Source organism: Medicago sativa, chromosome 4 (genome assembly GCF_051527215.1).
Source record: "Medicago sativa cultivar Bolivia chromosome 4, Bolivia_mono, whole genome shotgun sequence".
In the NCBI taxonomy this organism is placed as follows: Eukaryota; Viridiplantae; Streptophyta; class Magnoliopsida; order Fabales; family Fabaceae; genus Medicago; species Medicago sativa.
The window spans coordinates 72,999,344-73,016,042 of NC_140752.1; the positions used below are offsets into that span (position 1 = coordinate 72,999,344).

The 16,699-nt window shown below is 36.6% G+C and overlaps 1 protein-coding gene across 4 annotated transcripts; it reads right to left on the reverse strand.

The window, feature by feature from the left end:
* Positions 1–298: 298 nt before the first annotated feature.
* RLT2 (Homeodomain-like transcriptional regulator) lies at positions 299–16,144 on the reverse strand. Of its 4 annotated transcripts, none has more exons than XM_085703161.1 (19): positions 15,596–16,144; positions 15,040–15,498; positions 11,188–11,261; positions 10,704–10,899; positions 10,465–10,625; positions 10,305–10,394; positions 10,052–10,216; positions 9,744–9,966; positions 8,188–8,288; positions 7,568–7,654; positions 6,916–7,068; positions 6,673–6,789; positions 5,634–5,843; positions 4,874–5,551; positions 4,202–4,762; positions 2,865–3,500; positions 2,020–2,124; positions 1,604–1,867; positions 299–1,302 (listed from the first exon to the last, which is right to left on the reverse strand). In XM_085703161.1, exons 1-19 carry the CDS (start codon positions 15,711–15,713, stop codon positions 523–525), a joined length of 5,178 nt encoding a protein of 1,725 aa, XP_085559287.1. In that variant the 5' UTR covers positions 15,714–16,144; the 3' UTR covers positions 299–522. The 4 variants fall into 4 exon arrangements, with proteins under 4 accessions (XP_085559287.1, XP_085559286.1, XP_085559285.1 ...); XM_085703160.1 differs by having other exon boundaries at positions 6,673–6,825; XM_085703159.1 differs by having other exon boundaries at positions 10,465–10,899.
* Between the last annotated feature and the right edge of the window lie 555 nt (positions 16,145–16,699).

Here is a 16,699-nt window from a genome sequence, read left to right on the forward strand (position 1 = left end):
ACTAACCAAATTCTGCACAAGCATAATGAGATACTTTCTTGATCACTATCATAAGCAAAAAGTTACTTTTTAGATTCATTGACTAATTTAAGTAAAAAATTACTTTTAGCTTCATTGATTAATTTATCTATTTGGTTGTTAATAGACCAAATATTTGGTCTATAGACCAAATACAAACAAGATTTACAGAGCATGTTGTCCAAAATTTCTTGTTAGATATCATCATGAAGCAGCATAAGAAGAGGGATGTCATCTCAACATAATGACTCTGCTGCATGGTCACCAGCGTTATATAGTATTGAGAACGTAATTTTTCTCCCACTGTTGCTATATTTGATAACGGCAAAATCAACATTTCTTTCCAGTATTAGCAGCATACATAATATATATTCTTTTTTTTTTGGTTGCTAATACATATTCTATCCCAAGCACTTGATATTGGCCTATTCCTGCATTACTAAACAAAATATAAAAAAATAACTTATGGGCCTACTTTTACTACATATATTCTCTATGCTACATTTAATCACTGTAACCAGATGAGGTTGAACCAACTCTATCCGGATCCTCATTTTCTTCTTTGTTGTACTCTTCATCCGAGTCTCCTCCAATTATATAATCTTCCACATTAAGTTCGACTTGCCCATATTTTCCGTCGTCATTGACATTGTCATCCACATCCATGTCTTCCTCATCATCCTCATTATAGTGGTCCTGTTCTATTAAGTTATCAGGCTTCCCACTAAATCCACCTTGATATCTATCATTATTATTATTATTATTATTATCCACCACGAAATCACACTTATCTCTTGTTGCCTGACGAAGATCATCTTCATATTCTGATCCCTCCGAATTTCTAGCATTGTCTTCTGTTTCACCGTCAATCTCTTCTCTCACAGAGATTGCTGTCAACTCCGTGATATCTTTTGGGGTACCCCTTTCACTAGTGATCACATCTATCTTGGCTGCTGGTTTCTTCCTGCTTCTGATACTCCTCCGACCACGAGTGTGTCCTTGTCCGTTTGGTGTGCCTTTCCATCCAAGTAATCTTCCTTCTTTCCTGCTGTTAGATGTAGTGCTCCTCTTTCTGGAAGTGGATCTCGAACCAGTAACTATTCCTTGTGATCTTTGACCAAGAGAATGGCTGCGGCCTTGTCGAGTCCTTTGTCCTCTGTTGAAGCTCTCAAGGCCAGCACCAAGAGCACCCCAGTTCTTTACGGTATGCTTAGTCTTAATTGGAGTTTCAATCGCACCAGCATCGCAGGAATTTTTGGTGGCAGAATATTTTAATGGAAGCTTCTGAAATACGGACACAAGAAGTTATATGGTACATTCATACAAAGACATACGCATGCCAATAATATAAAAGCCTAATCCCACAAAACAATTATTGCTTCCACACTACACTCTTCTTTAGATTTAGATATGGCAACCAATTCTAATATCCTAGGACGCACCTTAAGTTTTAAAAAGAAAACTGTGGTACTAAAAATAGAATCAGCCACTCCCTGGACCCGCCACAGTGAGAGCTTTACATTACAAAGTTGACCCTTTATTCAGCATAGTTCATTATCAAAGTAGGAGAACAGAGGAAACTTACCACAACAATTCCAGTTTTACTATCCTTCTTGGTCTCTTGCTTCTGCTGTGAGGTGTAAAAGATGCATGCATCGAGGTCCATGAGCCTTAGAGCCACAGCAGCAGTTGTAAATGGCACCCATGGAAGAACAGGTATCTTTTCACCACCTATGATATCATTAGGGAGACATCCAGAAGAGCAAACAGAACCTAACAGCTCATTCGTAGTTTCATAGTCTGAAGCCAGATACTCACGTTTTATAGCACCTTCCAATGCAGTCAACATCTAAGATACATGTGACAATGTCATTGACAATGGACATTAGTAACAGAGCAAACATATAATGCAGGCCAAAAGATTTAAACTAGTGATAGTTAACAACAAGCTAGACATTCCAAAGTATGACCATGCTCTATCAAGATATGCCAGATTATAACCTGCAGAATGTCTTCCGTTGATGAGGAAGCTTCCAGCTTTGAACTCCAAGACTTTCTGTACCTCTCTGTCCAAAAAGGTTGCAGAGCTTCTTGGGGAAGGGTTACCTACAATCCATAGTTGAACACTATCAGTGAACAAGAAAAAAACAATATACAGTGACTTTATCTAAACATATTAGCATCTTCCCTTGTGCAATTTTACAATGTCATGCAATGTCATCATATCTCAACTGTATTTTTTCAACAACAAATAATCAGTTTACAATTAAAAAAGAAAAATTTAGTGGGTAGTTATCACTTTTGTTTCCTATCTCTTTGTTCTTTTTGGACTGTGGGTTAATCCTTCCTACATGATTTCAACTACAATTTCTTAGTCTCCAATGCTCAGGGCTTGTGCTCCTGTGTTTTCTTCAATAATTTCCATGATGTTCCTGCAATAGTCATAATTCCTGTGTTTTCAGCTATCACATTCATGATGATGATTCTATCTTTCCCCCTACTTGTAATAGCCACCAAATTGCAAGTATTCTTTTATTACCACCCAAGTCCAATGTAAATATTTTATTAACTTTGACAACGAGAGCTCGAACAAAGACATCAGAGGGAGAGGGAAACCAGGTATAGAGGAAGTGGGAGACAACATTTGTAGATGAAACTACCACTAATCTGTAATTTATGCCATTGATTTATTTTTAGAATAGAAAAATGACTAAGATATATAAAAGATGACAGTCATGTTAAGTCGTCACATTAGAGGATCCTGCCCCTAATAACAGCTATTTAGAACTTAGTTATATCTAACAACTCCATAAATCATAGTCAAGATAAAATACATAGATTGTCACCTCAATAACTGACAAAAGGATTTTGAGCAATCGCATCCTTGCTGAAGAAGAGGATGAATCGTGAGAAAAATCTGCGTCAATATTCATCTTGCCTTCAGATTGAGCAATACGTTCATAAGAACTAGAGTTCCCTTGACTAGTACTGAAAGTTCTATGGCACGAAGGACATTGCACTTCTCTAAAGAAATAGACATGACCGCACAAATCACATATGAGAAGTAGTTGCTTACACCTCTTCTTCCCAAACTTCATTGCAGATAATACTGAGCAATTTAGACATTCCTTTCGCATCCATTTCTCAAAGTCCCAATATCTCATATAAGCATCTTTGTTCTCAACTTCATTTCGTCCAAGCTGAACCATAAAAGATGTTGATGCCACTGATGTGTCCAAATCATCAATGCAAACAGAAGTAGGGCAGTAAATATTAGCACTGCAATCTAGGTCTGCAGCCATTTTAACTGCCTCTGTGTTGAGATTCTTGACAGTGTCTCCTTTTTGCATAATCATCTCACCATTTTGGACATTTCTTCTAACAGATTCTTTGAAGGTCGTCTCAATTCTTTGCAACATCATATGCAAGTGAGACTCTCGGATCCCACGTAAGTCCAATGATACCGAAAGAGCATCAAAACCCTGAATGTAAAACAAATGCAATGAAGAAAACCATCACAAAACAAAATAATATCTAGGCTAAAGTCTAAATTACGACGTACAATTACAACAACAATAAAACTACTTCATCCATTGAATATTTGCTTGTGTCATATTATTTATCATATTAGAATACTAGCGAAGCATTAAATAATTTTTCCACCCATACTCTTATTTATTGTATTTCAACCCACCTAACTACTCCATTAACTACTTTATCATGGTTAGTTAGTCAATAAAGCTCAGTATATCATGAAAATTAGTACACTAAATTATTTTTTCAAGAAATGTACACAGCCTTAAATGACACTTCATATGAAATTGAGAGTAGCATTCATGAGAATGAAGGGGGGCCACAAGGTGTAAAAGTTAGAGTTGTTGTTTGTGGATTAGTGTCTTGCAAATGCAAGGTCAGGCTGACCAGTGACCACAATAGATTGGTAATGGGTCCAAACCTTCCTTGAACCCTATCATGGTGGGAGCATTGCAGCCCAAGCAGCACTCACGACAATAAAACTTTATGTCTAAATGATAACAAATGCTGATAATCTGCTCCATGATGATTGGGTAAGCATACACTTAACGTAAATGATGCTAATAAGAAAATGCACAAAAATAACACTTGCAAATCATATTATGAATTGATGATCATTAAAGATCAGTTCAGCTTCATATGCAAATACCTCTACAGAATCAATCAGCTTCCAACAGCTGTCATGTAATTCCACAAAAATCCTACCAGCACCTGGATCATTTTGAGAAGCAGAAGTAACAAATTGCCAGTATCGGTTTCGTCTTCGATCCAAACCAAGAGGCAATGATCTATACATGTAAGTTTGTTCCGCCAAGTGATCAATGTATGATTTTAAATTTGACCTTGCTTTTTCGGCAGTATATATAGATTGTTGGATTGAATAATTATCTGGGCCAGTAGAACAATCTTGACTTTGCATGTTCACTTCTAATAAGGAATTCTGCAGAGGATTTTGATTTTCCTGTAGTGCATTTATCTGTTCACGCTGGTCACAGGGAGTGAGTAAAGCCTTATCATTTTTGACATCAACTGTATGCAATGGGCACTGTTTTCCCCCCAATGATGGAAATGTAACAGCTGGTTCATTCTTGTTTCCCAAACATGAGGAAGACTGCATTTTAACAAAATTATCCTCTTTAATATAGCGTTTATCAAGCTGTGCCTCAGCCAACATCTGTTTCTTTAAAGCATTTGCCGCTTCTAAACGTTCCTGAAAGATTGCTCGTAATTATTACATACAGACATACACACGGAGTAGTAATTTCTAAGGCCAAACACAAGTCAACAATGAGAAATGAAGGTTTGAAACTGAAAGAAATACCTCAAGCGCAACACGAATAGAATTTCCTTCATTTGCCACAGAAATCAAAGCAACAAGAGCGTGAAGACGCTCCTCCACACTAAGATCCGAGTACTCTCCCTCCGTAAGCCCATGCACCCATGGTTCACCAAGAGTGTTTTCATCAACATCCATACCTTTTAGAATAGGATTAGCAACGTCGTTGCTGCAAACAGCAATTTCACTAGACGTACGGACATCTTTATGTCCGTCAAAGCCTTCATCAACAGTTGATCCTAAACCCTCATCCACTTTCTCATGGCAACTATCACGAGTTTGCAAAATCTCACCATTGTCCTTCCCATTTCTCATGACAGTGTTTGCATTAAATTCCTTAAAATTTGAGACCTCCTTTTTCGTATTTGTTTGAGCTCCTAAATCATCAATCTCCGAATCTTTTGCCATAACACTTTCACAATCTTCATCCCTTTCACCATCATCAGCTACTTCTGCACCCACAAATCCACTTTTGAATATCCTGATTCTTTCCCTGGCAGCTGAAAAAATTGCTTCAGAATCAGCTGGGTCCTTTCTATATACAGGTCGTACACAATATGTTGAAGGAGCTGTCCTTTCAAATAGTTCTGTATCCCTAGACAAAGCAGAAGCTATAGCAGCCTCTGGTGATTTGCTTGTTGTAAGATCACGAAGTCCAGATTTCTAGATAAACAAAAATAAATGAATGAGAAAGTTGAATAGTTATCCCGAGACAATGAATAAGACAAGGTAAGAATAGTTAAACCTGAATCTTGTCTGCAATTTCCAATATATTGAGGCCTCGGCTTCCTTCCAGAGCTAGGACATAAAATGCAGCATATTTCACAGTTCCAGGCGTCAAACGATGTTTATGCCTTCTTGGATTAGATAAGCCCTTCTCTTGCATAATAGCAACAGCATTCTCAACAGCAGCTCCACTGCGTAGATTAGAAATTATATCTTTACCATCATTAACCTGCACTTGGAACCAAATAAAAACAAAAAAATTTAAGTCACAATTTTTTATTGAATACCTAGAAAAATAATTTTATATGCACCGCATAATTATGATGACTATGAACACAATCATTTTTATGTATCATTCGTATGAAAGTTATAAAGTAATATTCTCACAATTTCCCTGATTGTGAGAGGGAGGAGGGCGACTGGTTTGGACCCCATTTCGTTCAACATCCCTTTCAAAATAAAAAGGTTAAAAACATTCTCTTTTATATTGTTTTACGTTTTACTTAACTTAATTGCAATACAAGGTCTTAATAAAATGATGGTGCGATCTAAGTAGGCTGCACCAATACAAATGGCACATCTACATCGACGGTAACTATAAGAATATTTTTTTTTCAAAATGTATTTATTAATAAAAACCAAGCAATATGTGGGTCTCCCAATTCTGATATCCCTTTTTTACACTTGAAAGACCACAATTTTTTATCTAATTTACGCACCAATAAGTATGATGTCAGGGACCCCGTATGATTTCCAAAAACAAACACAATTTTATACTTAACAAGTGCATAATAAGTTATGTTATGGACTAAACATGATTTCCTAAAATTTACTTCTCAGAATATGCTGCACCTTTTTAATGCAAGTTTGCTTTTTTTAGTCAAGGCATTGGTTGGTGGAAATATCACGACAGTTGTGAAGGATAATTTTTCGTTATGGAATTCACAAAATGCAAACTCGAAAGTAGAAAAGTTAGTTACTGCAGCTAGTAACTACAATCAATGACAACAGATTTTCAATTAAAACAACTAGCGATGAATGGAGTACATAGAAATCACCTCATTGTTGCTAGGATGCACCTGCTCAATATTCTGTTTCTTCAACTGAGGCCCAAATCCAGCTGACAATGCAAATTGTCGCAAAATCTCCGGCCATGTTAATGGATTTAAATGGCGCTGCCAATTTCTTATATCAAAACCCCATACATACGCCTGAGAGTATATAGCAAATAGTTTTTTCTTTTTTTAGTTTTAAGTTACGAACAAAGAAAGTTTATTGAAAGCTGAAAAAAGAAAACATACCCCTTCAACTACTTGAGGATGCCCCCCACCAGAGTTCGTAACACTGTTTTGGTTAGCTCCTAATCCAGTAGTGGGTGTTCTTGCAACATCTTCAATATCTTTTATAATGGATCTCAGAAGAGCAATATGGATCTCACCTAATATTCTAGGGTCCTGTAATATTGAGAGAAAATATTAATCCATTTTCAAAACGCACTGTTAGCAACATGTAATGCTTGTCAAGGTTCATTGCAAGTATCTATGTTCGGGGACCAGGGTATCATTACGAAAATTGTCTCCTGGTATTCATTATATGAATATTGAGCCCTCAGTTTGGACAAGCACAGGCCAAGGAATAGTTTAAGGAGTAAAGACAAACAATACCTTGGATAGTCTTAGAATTTGGATTGGGCCTAACTCAACCTTACGAAAACGGCTTTTAAGGTGAGGGCTGCCCAGACTTTATAAACACCACACAGGCCATATATCTAGGCAATGTGGACTAAATCCACCCCTTCACACCCAACACATTGAAGGTGTTGGAGGCTGCAACGAAGGCAACCCAGATGCTGCAATTAGGCGGCTAGGGGTGGACCGCAATGAAGGTGGAATTTCCAACAGATAGGGACCTTAAAGAGAAGACATAACCAAAGGTTTAGAAAAAAATACTTACATAGTCATGAAAAGCTTGTATAAGCTCATCCAACGTAAATGGCCATATTCCAAGAATATCAGCAAAGGTAATCAAGAACCTCCAAACCTACATGTAAATCATTTCTGTTCATTACAGCTGACAGAAAATTATTAAGCCATATATGATAATAAATGCAATAAAAGAAACAAGTTTATATTTTGAACGATTTAGTACAGCTTAATTGTTTGAAGCCGCGATGAAATTAATATTTCCATAAGAATAACTAAGCATGAATACAGGCTAAATCAAGGTATTTATTTTATGGCCCGGTAAGAGGTTACAGAATACACAATAAAAAAAAAAAAGACTTGATTTCCAAGTGGTGAAGCAGGTTACATGGTTCAATAGCAATACATATCACTAAAAAACAAGACCAGGCAGAAAATAAAGTCAGCCATTTGGCACAAGATAATGCACAATCAGCAAGATATTTGAACATTAAACCATAACTAGGTTACAGCTTTTACATGAGTGAATGAAGACAGCTGTTTCACAACTTTATATAACCTTGTGGCCTTTCAGGCAGTAATAAAACCAATGTCCAAGCCAATCCCATTAACCAGCCAGTAAAAACTGTATAAATGGGTAAAACATCTTACCATCAGAAGATTTCCAACATTCTCGTCAGAATCTGACCAAGGTTGAATCGAAAAGGCTCTTTTTAACTGTACAGACTTGGGTGGGAAGGAAGCCTGCCCATCTGAAAAACCAATTATTTGGTTTCAATCAATGTCCAAGTAAATCACTTTTTCAAGTATATATGTATACAAGAGTATAACTATTTCAGATTAGAAATACTCAAATTTGAAGCAATCCTAAAAATATATTTCGATGAAAAATATTGGCAGATCCATTTAATCTAAGGGGCAGAAGTGTGATGATTTTGTCATTAATTTTGAAAGTAACACATACAAATGGGAATTAGACTTAGTTAACGTTTCAGCCATACGATTCACCATACAAATATTTGAATTGCTATATGATAAGTTCTAAACATTTTGGGAACCCTTCCTTAAAAGCTAGTAATCAAGGGGGGAGAACAAAGTTAGAGCCATACTTGTGATTTTGGAAAGAGAATGCACATGATTGGCAAATTTAATGTAAAAATCAATTTTCTTAATTATTGTGCTTTTATCGAAGGGGTCTTAAATATAGCAACGGAGGTGTTATAAGAGATACCCTATAAAATAATTTAAAACCACAAAAAAGAACATCAGGAGTTTAACACAGTTTTTTATGGGAACCCAATGGATCCTACAATTAATCAACCGAACACAGCACAAACAAGATGAAGAAACATATAACAATTAAGGAAAATAGGTTGTTTAACACAGTTTTTTATGGGAACCAATGGATCCTACAATTAATCAACCGAACACAGCACAAACAAGATGAAGAAACATATAACAATTAAGGAAAATAGGGCGCTTTTATTGATAAATGAAAATACTACGATGATAGTAATAGAGGGTTTCTCTAACTACTCCCAGAGCAAAGCTCCAACACAACTCATTCCTACTGGGCCTCTTGTTATTTAATCCTAATGGGCCACTTAACTGATAATCTACGTAAACCTAATTAACTACCTACTTATTACATAAAACACCCTCTCATATTGGATCCTAACAATATTTTTTGGTATCAAGTCAATTTGCAGCATATATGAACTTCAATTTTATTGCTTCAGAACAGATTTTAATAAGTGTATCTCACTTGTAAGATAGGTATTCACATGCCGCTATTAATAGTTTTTGTTAGTAATTTTAGTTGGGAGTTGGGACTGTTATATTAGATTCTGGCATTACAGTCAGTTAAAGAATCTATCAGTTGTCTTTCAGAAGATTAGTTTAGCTTCTTCTAAAAATAAAAAAAAAGAATCTATCAGCTGTTGATCTAGCTGACTGCTAGCGCTATAAATATGTGATTTATACTCTATTCAAATTGGTTATAATGATATTCAGATAACAGAATACACATGACCTATTTCCCACACAGATGTCTCTCTCATTTTCTGTTTCTTTCACTTTCGATCATTTTCTTAACAAAATTTAATAATTGCCGAACTGTACAACCTTTAGGAAACTGATAGACGATTTCTATCATTAACACAAATGAGCAGAAAATACAAGCAGAGACAAATACTAAAATTATTCACCTCGATATGATTCCAGATTTTGCATAGTTTCGTAGTCAAGAGCCAGTATTGAAGATAACCCCTTCTTTGATGCAGCTAATTCCATGAGTTCCAGACGTTCATCTTCAATAAGGTCCATTGCGTCTTTGACCATTCTGCGAGCAGCAGCTCTCTCGCTGGCAGCTTTAATCCTTGCTGCCTCTTTCACCCTCTGTAGTTCCTCCTTCTGTCTCAGTTTCTCAATCTACAAGAACCAATAACATAAGCATCCCTTATTTTCACACGACAGATCAGAGTGATTGGTAATTTGGCAGAACAATCTTACATACTCTGATTGATTCCTTCTGCAAAAACTTCTCCCGCTGCTCCTGCTCACGCCTCTGTTCTCTAAGGAATCTCTCCTCCTCTCGCTGTCTTTCACGCAATAACCTTTCCTCTTCCTTCTGCCTTTCACGATCTTGCCTCTCCATCTCTTTTTTTATCTGCTCCTCTCTCTTTATGTACGGGAAACAACATTAACAATAGCATAAATATAATCATCAAGGAGGAAAAAAATAAATAGAGAACAACTCTGACCAGCACCTTTTGCCTTAAAATTTCCTGTTTTACAAGCTCTTTTCTAATTCTTTTCTCTTGCACTTCAAGTTCTCGTTGCATTCTAGCCTCTTCATTCTGAAAATAAGCCAAAGCATGAACAACCACTCTAGTGATAAAGCATGTTGGGATTCTGTGATACACATACCTTTCGCTTCCTTTGAAACCTTGAAAATTCCTCCTCATGAATAACCCTACTATCAAATGGCACTAGACGGCCGTCATTAGGAGTTAGTTGGTGAGCCCTCATTCGAGTCTCAAGAGTTACATCGACAAATGGGTTCTTTCTTAGAATATCATCATTTCCTCCTGAAGCAGAAAGCATAAGATGATTCGACCTACCTTGGTGAGACTGAGACAAAAGATTTAGATCAGGTATCTTCTGACCTTGGACTCCATACACATTATGTGCAGATTCATTCCCGTTAAGGAAAGATGGCCCACTAGATAGTGAAGTCCTAGAATGTGGAACACCATCAAGAGAACTAAAGTGGATAGATGTAGTAACTCTCTCGGATATCTCATTTTTAACAGTTGGCTGCTCTGGAATAAATTGATATTCATGGAGCGTCTTTGAAATGCCCTAGAAATTGAACTTCTTTAGCCAAGAGATAAAGATGCATAAGAAAATATTTTTTCAACCATGATAAAGTATGTAACTAGAAAGAAGGAAGAGAATAACGACCAAAGATACAGATAAAATATGATGTTTAAATATTAATGATATAGTTGAAATGAAAAACTTACAAAGCAGTGCTATTTTACTCAAAATATTTCTTTAAAGTAGTGGTACATTATTCAGCAGATTTCTGTAAAACTATGCAATGGTAGAAAAAGAAAAGAAAAAAAAAAATAGAACAAAAAATCTAACCTTATCCAGACTTTCATAAACTTCTGCCTCAACAGGCAATTCAGATTGTCTGCATTGCCCCACTGCCACTGCCTCTGGAATTATATAATTGCAAAAGATTCAATTGCATTAGTACTTAAATTAAAGCATGCCAACTGCAACATGTTATGCAAACTTCATTCATGCATAAACATTGACAAGCATATGTTTTATGCAATCTTTCCAAAATCACTTTATAAGGGAAAATCTGTTGTGCTTTTTAAAGATAAGCTATTCTACTAGAAATTTGTTTTACTTTTTCATTATAATAAGATAAGATGATGTTTCGAGGAAAAATAACTGTTAAAATAGATATATCATAAGAACACTTTTACTTTTGTAAAGTTTATCAAACACATTTTAAATCTTTCAAGAGCTCAAAAGAGATTATTTCTTGGCATCAATAATGAGATTCTATATAAAAAAGATATTACAAAAAAAAAAATTAATTGGCCAGACTTCTCATGCACAATTTGATAAAAATATTTTCTAAGCACTCTTCCTTTCCATGATCACTTTTAAAACGTCAAGACATCAAAAGTGACCTGTAGCCTTAAAAATCATATTTTCAATACCAAAGAGAGAAATGGCACTACACATGGTTACAACAAAAAGATATGCCAAGACCAGTTTTAAAAGGGAGATAAATATACAAAAGCATAGAGATAAAATACTATTTTCCTCATTTAGTACTAAATGTGCCAAAATTAAAATAGAATATTACCAAATTAAATCCATACGAAGACCGGCTCATTCAATATTTTAAATGAATTGTTAAAAATTATGTATATGACAAGTGCATCCAAAACAAGCACTCATACACACACATTTGAGGTAGTGGTGTGATATTCGCTTAGGGTACGAGTGGTCCCGAGTTCATAGTCAATAGTGCGCTATAGCGGTGTAGCAGCAAGAAAACTGTGGTAATGGTAGTAGCTGTGCAGTTCAGGTTAGCGGCTGCTCCAGCTGCTATAGCGGTTAGCGTGTAATGGGGCGGGTATCGGATTCTTATCCACTATTGTATTTTAACAGGAAAATCCCAAATTGACCCTAATTTTAAAACTGTTTTGAGGGCACTTTGGGGATTTTGAATTAACCCTAACAATTTCCCTCTTCTCACACGCATTTGCCAATTCTCTCTCTCTTCTCACTACCATGGCCAAACCCTAACGTCCTTTCTCTCTTCTCACTGCATCGGCCGCCGCCCAGGTTGTCATCGCTGCCGCTGATTGATGCCGCCGCCATCGTCTTCTTCTGTTCAGGTTCTGTTCCTATTCCATCTATCTTCCTCTGTTCCTCTAATCCTTTTCTCTTTTTACTTCCACTGCTCTGTTTTACGCTCTTGTATTTTTATTTTTATTTTCTTCTCCTTTTATGTTCCATCTCTCTAAAAGTTTGAAAACTCCAATGAAAACAGTTAGAAAAAGGGCAGCCCGGTGCACTGAAGCTCCCGCATAAGCACGGCCCGGGAAGGGGTTCCACCATTTGGTGTATTGTAAGCAGCCTTACCCTGTTTCTACACAAGAGGTTGTTTCCAGGACTTGAACCCGTGACCTTTCAGTCACGTGACAACAACTTTACCGTTGTGCCAAGGTTCCCGTTAAAGCCAGAAAACAGTTATAAGTATAAAATTAAAGTAGAAAACTAACCAATTAAGTACATGGGAAAAGCAAATGCCAAGAGGTTTTGGACACGGTGAATACCAAACAGTGCAGGAATTTAACATTACTCTGATACATGTCAAGTACCTTATTTCACTGCATATCTATGTTTTAGTGTTCTGATTTAGACTTGTTTGTAGTTTTATTCATGAACTTTGTCTAAAAAATGATCAAATAGCTGTCATCCCGCTACACGCTCATGCTATCCAACTTTTGGGGCCAGCCGCTCCGCGCCACTATCCGGGATTGACTACTTCAATTCTTCGCTTGCCTCATTTGAACTGAAATTTTGATTTTGGAAATATTTTCTTCTTCAAAAAACAATAAGCACCCGTACAAATTCTTTTTTGATGGTGGTCGGGGTTCGAACCCCGGACCTTGCATATATTATGCATTATCCATACCAACTGAGCTAAGCTCACGAGGACAAGCACCCGTACAAATTCTAAGATAATGGATATCATTGTTGTGTTTATGACAAATACACTCTTAATGGCCACGGCTCTTAATGGCCACATATTAAGTTGATGCCTCTTATTTATTGGGGGAACAGGAACTTTTAATAATAACCACAGGATTAAATTCAAAGATCGGATAAATCCCTCAAAATCAAAAGGCTTGAGAATTTTGCGTCTTTTCTCTTACCGTCCAACCTCAGCTCCTCCTCCCTCCAATAATGGTGCAGCCTTGTTCATCTAATGAAATTAAGCAACTAAATTGCTGCTATACAGGCCAAATGAAAAATACAACTGCAAGTGGGTAGGTCGGTAACAATCACATCATTCTTAAAAAGAAGATGAAGGAGGCATCAAAATTGATTTGTGTAGCGCGCCAAACTCTTGCAGTTTCTACAACCCAACAATTACAAACACCTTTATCTCAATCCATTACCCAAATGCACCCTCGTTTGATTCTTCGCAACTGGCCAACTACAATACGATATCATTTCCAACTCTGCATAAAACCCCAAATTCTCTGCGACTGCGATTTCATATTCTTAGTTTCTCAAAAAAAGAAGGGATTAATCTGAATCGGTCCCCATTAATTCTGACAATTATTGGAAGTTCTTTTTTATCACGATAGCAAATGTTCTCTATCTATCTATCTATCTATCTATCTATCTATCCATAATATATATATATATATATATATATATATATATATTTAGTTGTCAAATGCGGCAGCGTCGCCCGCTTCGCGCCGCGATAGCGGAATTTTTGGGTTCTCCGCGTCCGTCCGCGACGGCGCGTGTCAGTTGTGCATAGCGGCCAAATGCGGCCGCTTTTATCCGGTGCGGTGTGGCCAGATGCGCCGCTCCACAAATAGAAACAAAAATACATTTTTGCCCCAACGTTTTAAACCGTTTTAATGGCTTTTTTGTCATTTTCGAAACCCTAGAATTTTCTGCATTATAACTGTTGCGCCTCTTTCTATTTCTCTCTACCCTAGCAGCGCCTCTTTCTCTTTCTCTTCTCTTTTGAGATCGAAAAAGAAAGTACAGAGTAACAGAGAGACATCAAATCTCTTCTTCTTCCTTGAAACTACAGATTTATGGTATTTTATTTCAAATTATGAATGCTTCAGATTTTTGATTAATTTTAGGGTATTTTAGTATTTCTATCTCAACAGTATAGTATTTTTAGTATAAAATATATAGGTGTCCGCGCCAGTGAAAAGCGCCCGTTACGCGCCCGCACCCCGCGCCGCATTTCCGCATTGACAACTATATATATATATATATATATATATATATATATATATATATATATATGTGACTTGTCCTTATAAAATAGAACAATTTTGGCTTTGGAAACTTGCTTTCGATCACCTCGTTGTTTTGGCATTAATAATTTGTCCATATTCGAATATATCCCCATAGTATGCATACTATATTAATTTTAGACCCTAGGCTAGAATGTGAACTAAAATTAACAAGGACACATACTATAGGTACTAAAAGCAAAACAAATCAAAAGAAAATTGCCTAAGTTTAATGGATTAGAATCGACAAAAAAAGCTCCAGGAATTTTTTTGAGAGACTAAACCAGAAAATATGTATATAATAGGGACTAAAATGCTATTTATTTTTCCCTTTTCACCCTTTTTGTACATCAAGGGTGGGAAGGGCCCAAAACTTTAGGAACACAAATTGCAATCAGAAAACCAAGATTACCTAATGGTGCACCAAATGCACCCAGCGGCAAAGAATCAAATTCCATCCCAAGAATAGGTCCATCATCTCTTATCGGCTCCCCTAACTGACTTTCCACAAATGCAATAGCTTGCAGCTCGTGTAACGTCTGACGAGGTTCATGAGAACTACTACTATCCATTTCAGGCAATGCAGCTCCCATCCTACGAAAGCCCATCACCTCAGGCAGCGGCACAACTCCCAGCAAGTCCATATGACCAATTGGCCTCAATTCAGAAACCAAATCACAAACATTCCTAACATCAGTAGCTTCTATCTTCACAACACCGTCCCTCATTGGAACCAAACTCGGCCCAGCCGGAGCCACAGCCTTTCGATCCTTCTGTCTCCGGTGACAGAACCACATCTGCAATTGACGATCAGACAAACCCAACTTCACAGATAGCTCACCCCTCGTTGCCTCAGAAGGGTAAGTCTCAACTGAACAACAAAAAAACTCACATTTCAGCACAAAATCACATTACAAACCATAAACCAAAACAATCCACAAAAAAAAAAATGAAATTTTTTCACTTACTAGCATAAGTTTTTTCAAGAATCTCCAACTGTGAAGGAGTCTTCTTTTTGCGCTTCACTTTGTTGTCTTCCTCCAATGGCTTGTTCTTGTTCTCATCTCCTTCTGAACAAGCTTCCATAGCTGAAGATGAAGTGATAAACCCTAAACCCTAAGAAATTGAACCCAGCAACCAAAATCTACAGTAGAAGCAACCCAGTAACGAAAATCACACGAAGAAGTTGAAAAATGAAGATGGGTATTCTGAATTGTTGATAAAAATCATAGCTTGAAGTGTGAATTTGAAGTTTCTCTCTCTAAAATTTGAGCTTGAGCAACCCTAACTATCCCTCTCTCTCTATAACTTTTTGTGAGAGTGATTAAGATGTGTGGTTGGTTAGATTTTGGGGAATGGGAAAAACAAAAATAATAAATAGTTGATTAAGGAGGAAAAAAGATGAAGTAGAAGAATAAGAAGAATAGTGATAATAGTAATAGAAAAAGGTGTTTGTATGATTTGTGATTAATGAGAGAGAAACTAGGAAGAAAATCTTCAATTACTTCCATCGAGTTGTTGTTTTTTTCGAAAAAGAAATATATGAAGTGAAGAAAAGGGAATATAATAAATTGTGATGTAGGTGTGGCTTTTGTTGAAATGAAATGAAATGTGTTAGTTACGGGGTTGAATTGTGAATGTGTGTGATATTTGATTTGGTTTCAATGCGAATATTAAACTTTTTTCAATTCAATTGGTAAGGTTTGGAGAATTGCATTTTTGATGATATCATGATTTGATCTTACATTGCATTCGTTAGTTCATGGTAGGACAGACAATGCCAGTTTCCCTTCAGGTCTCATCTTCCGTACGTACTGTGCCCACTTCCCCCCACCCCGCGCGTGTACTTTATGCCTATGGACTATGGTACTTAAAAATGATAACTCAAATAGTCAAATGTATGCGTCGAGGAGGAGTCGGAGTTTGAACTTCGATTACGACATTTGTTCTACTAATTTTGATATCTTTATTATTGAGTAAACCATCAAATTAGTCCCTGAATTTTCACGCGTCGGCCAACTTAGTCCCTCAATTATACGAAATTTCTAATTAGTCCCTGAATTTGTCAAACG

Coding starts and splice junctions, on each gene's coding strand:
- RLT2 (XM_085703157.1), bottom strand. CDS start 15,713: ATGGAAGCTTGTTCAGAAGGAGATGAGAACAAGAACAAGCCATTGGAG. Junction 15,499..15,595: donor TCTTGAAAAAACTTATGCTA/GTAAGTGAAAAA, acceptor TTTGTTGTTCAG/TTGAGACTTACCCTTCTGAG. Junction 4,763..4,873: donor CTATTCGTGTTGCGCTTGAG/GTATTTCTTTCA, acceptor GCAATCTTTCAG/GAACGTTTAGAAGCGGCAAA.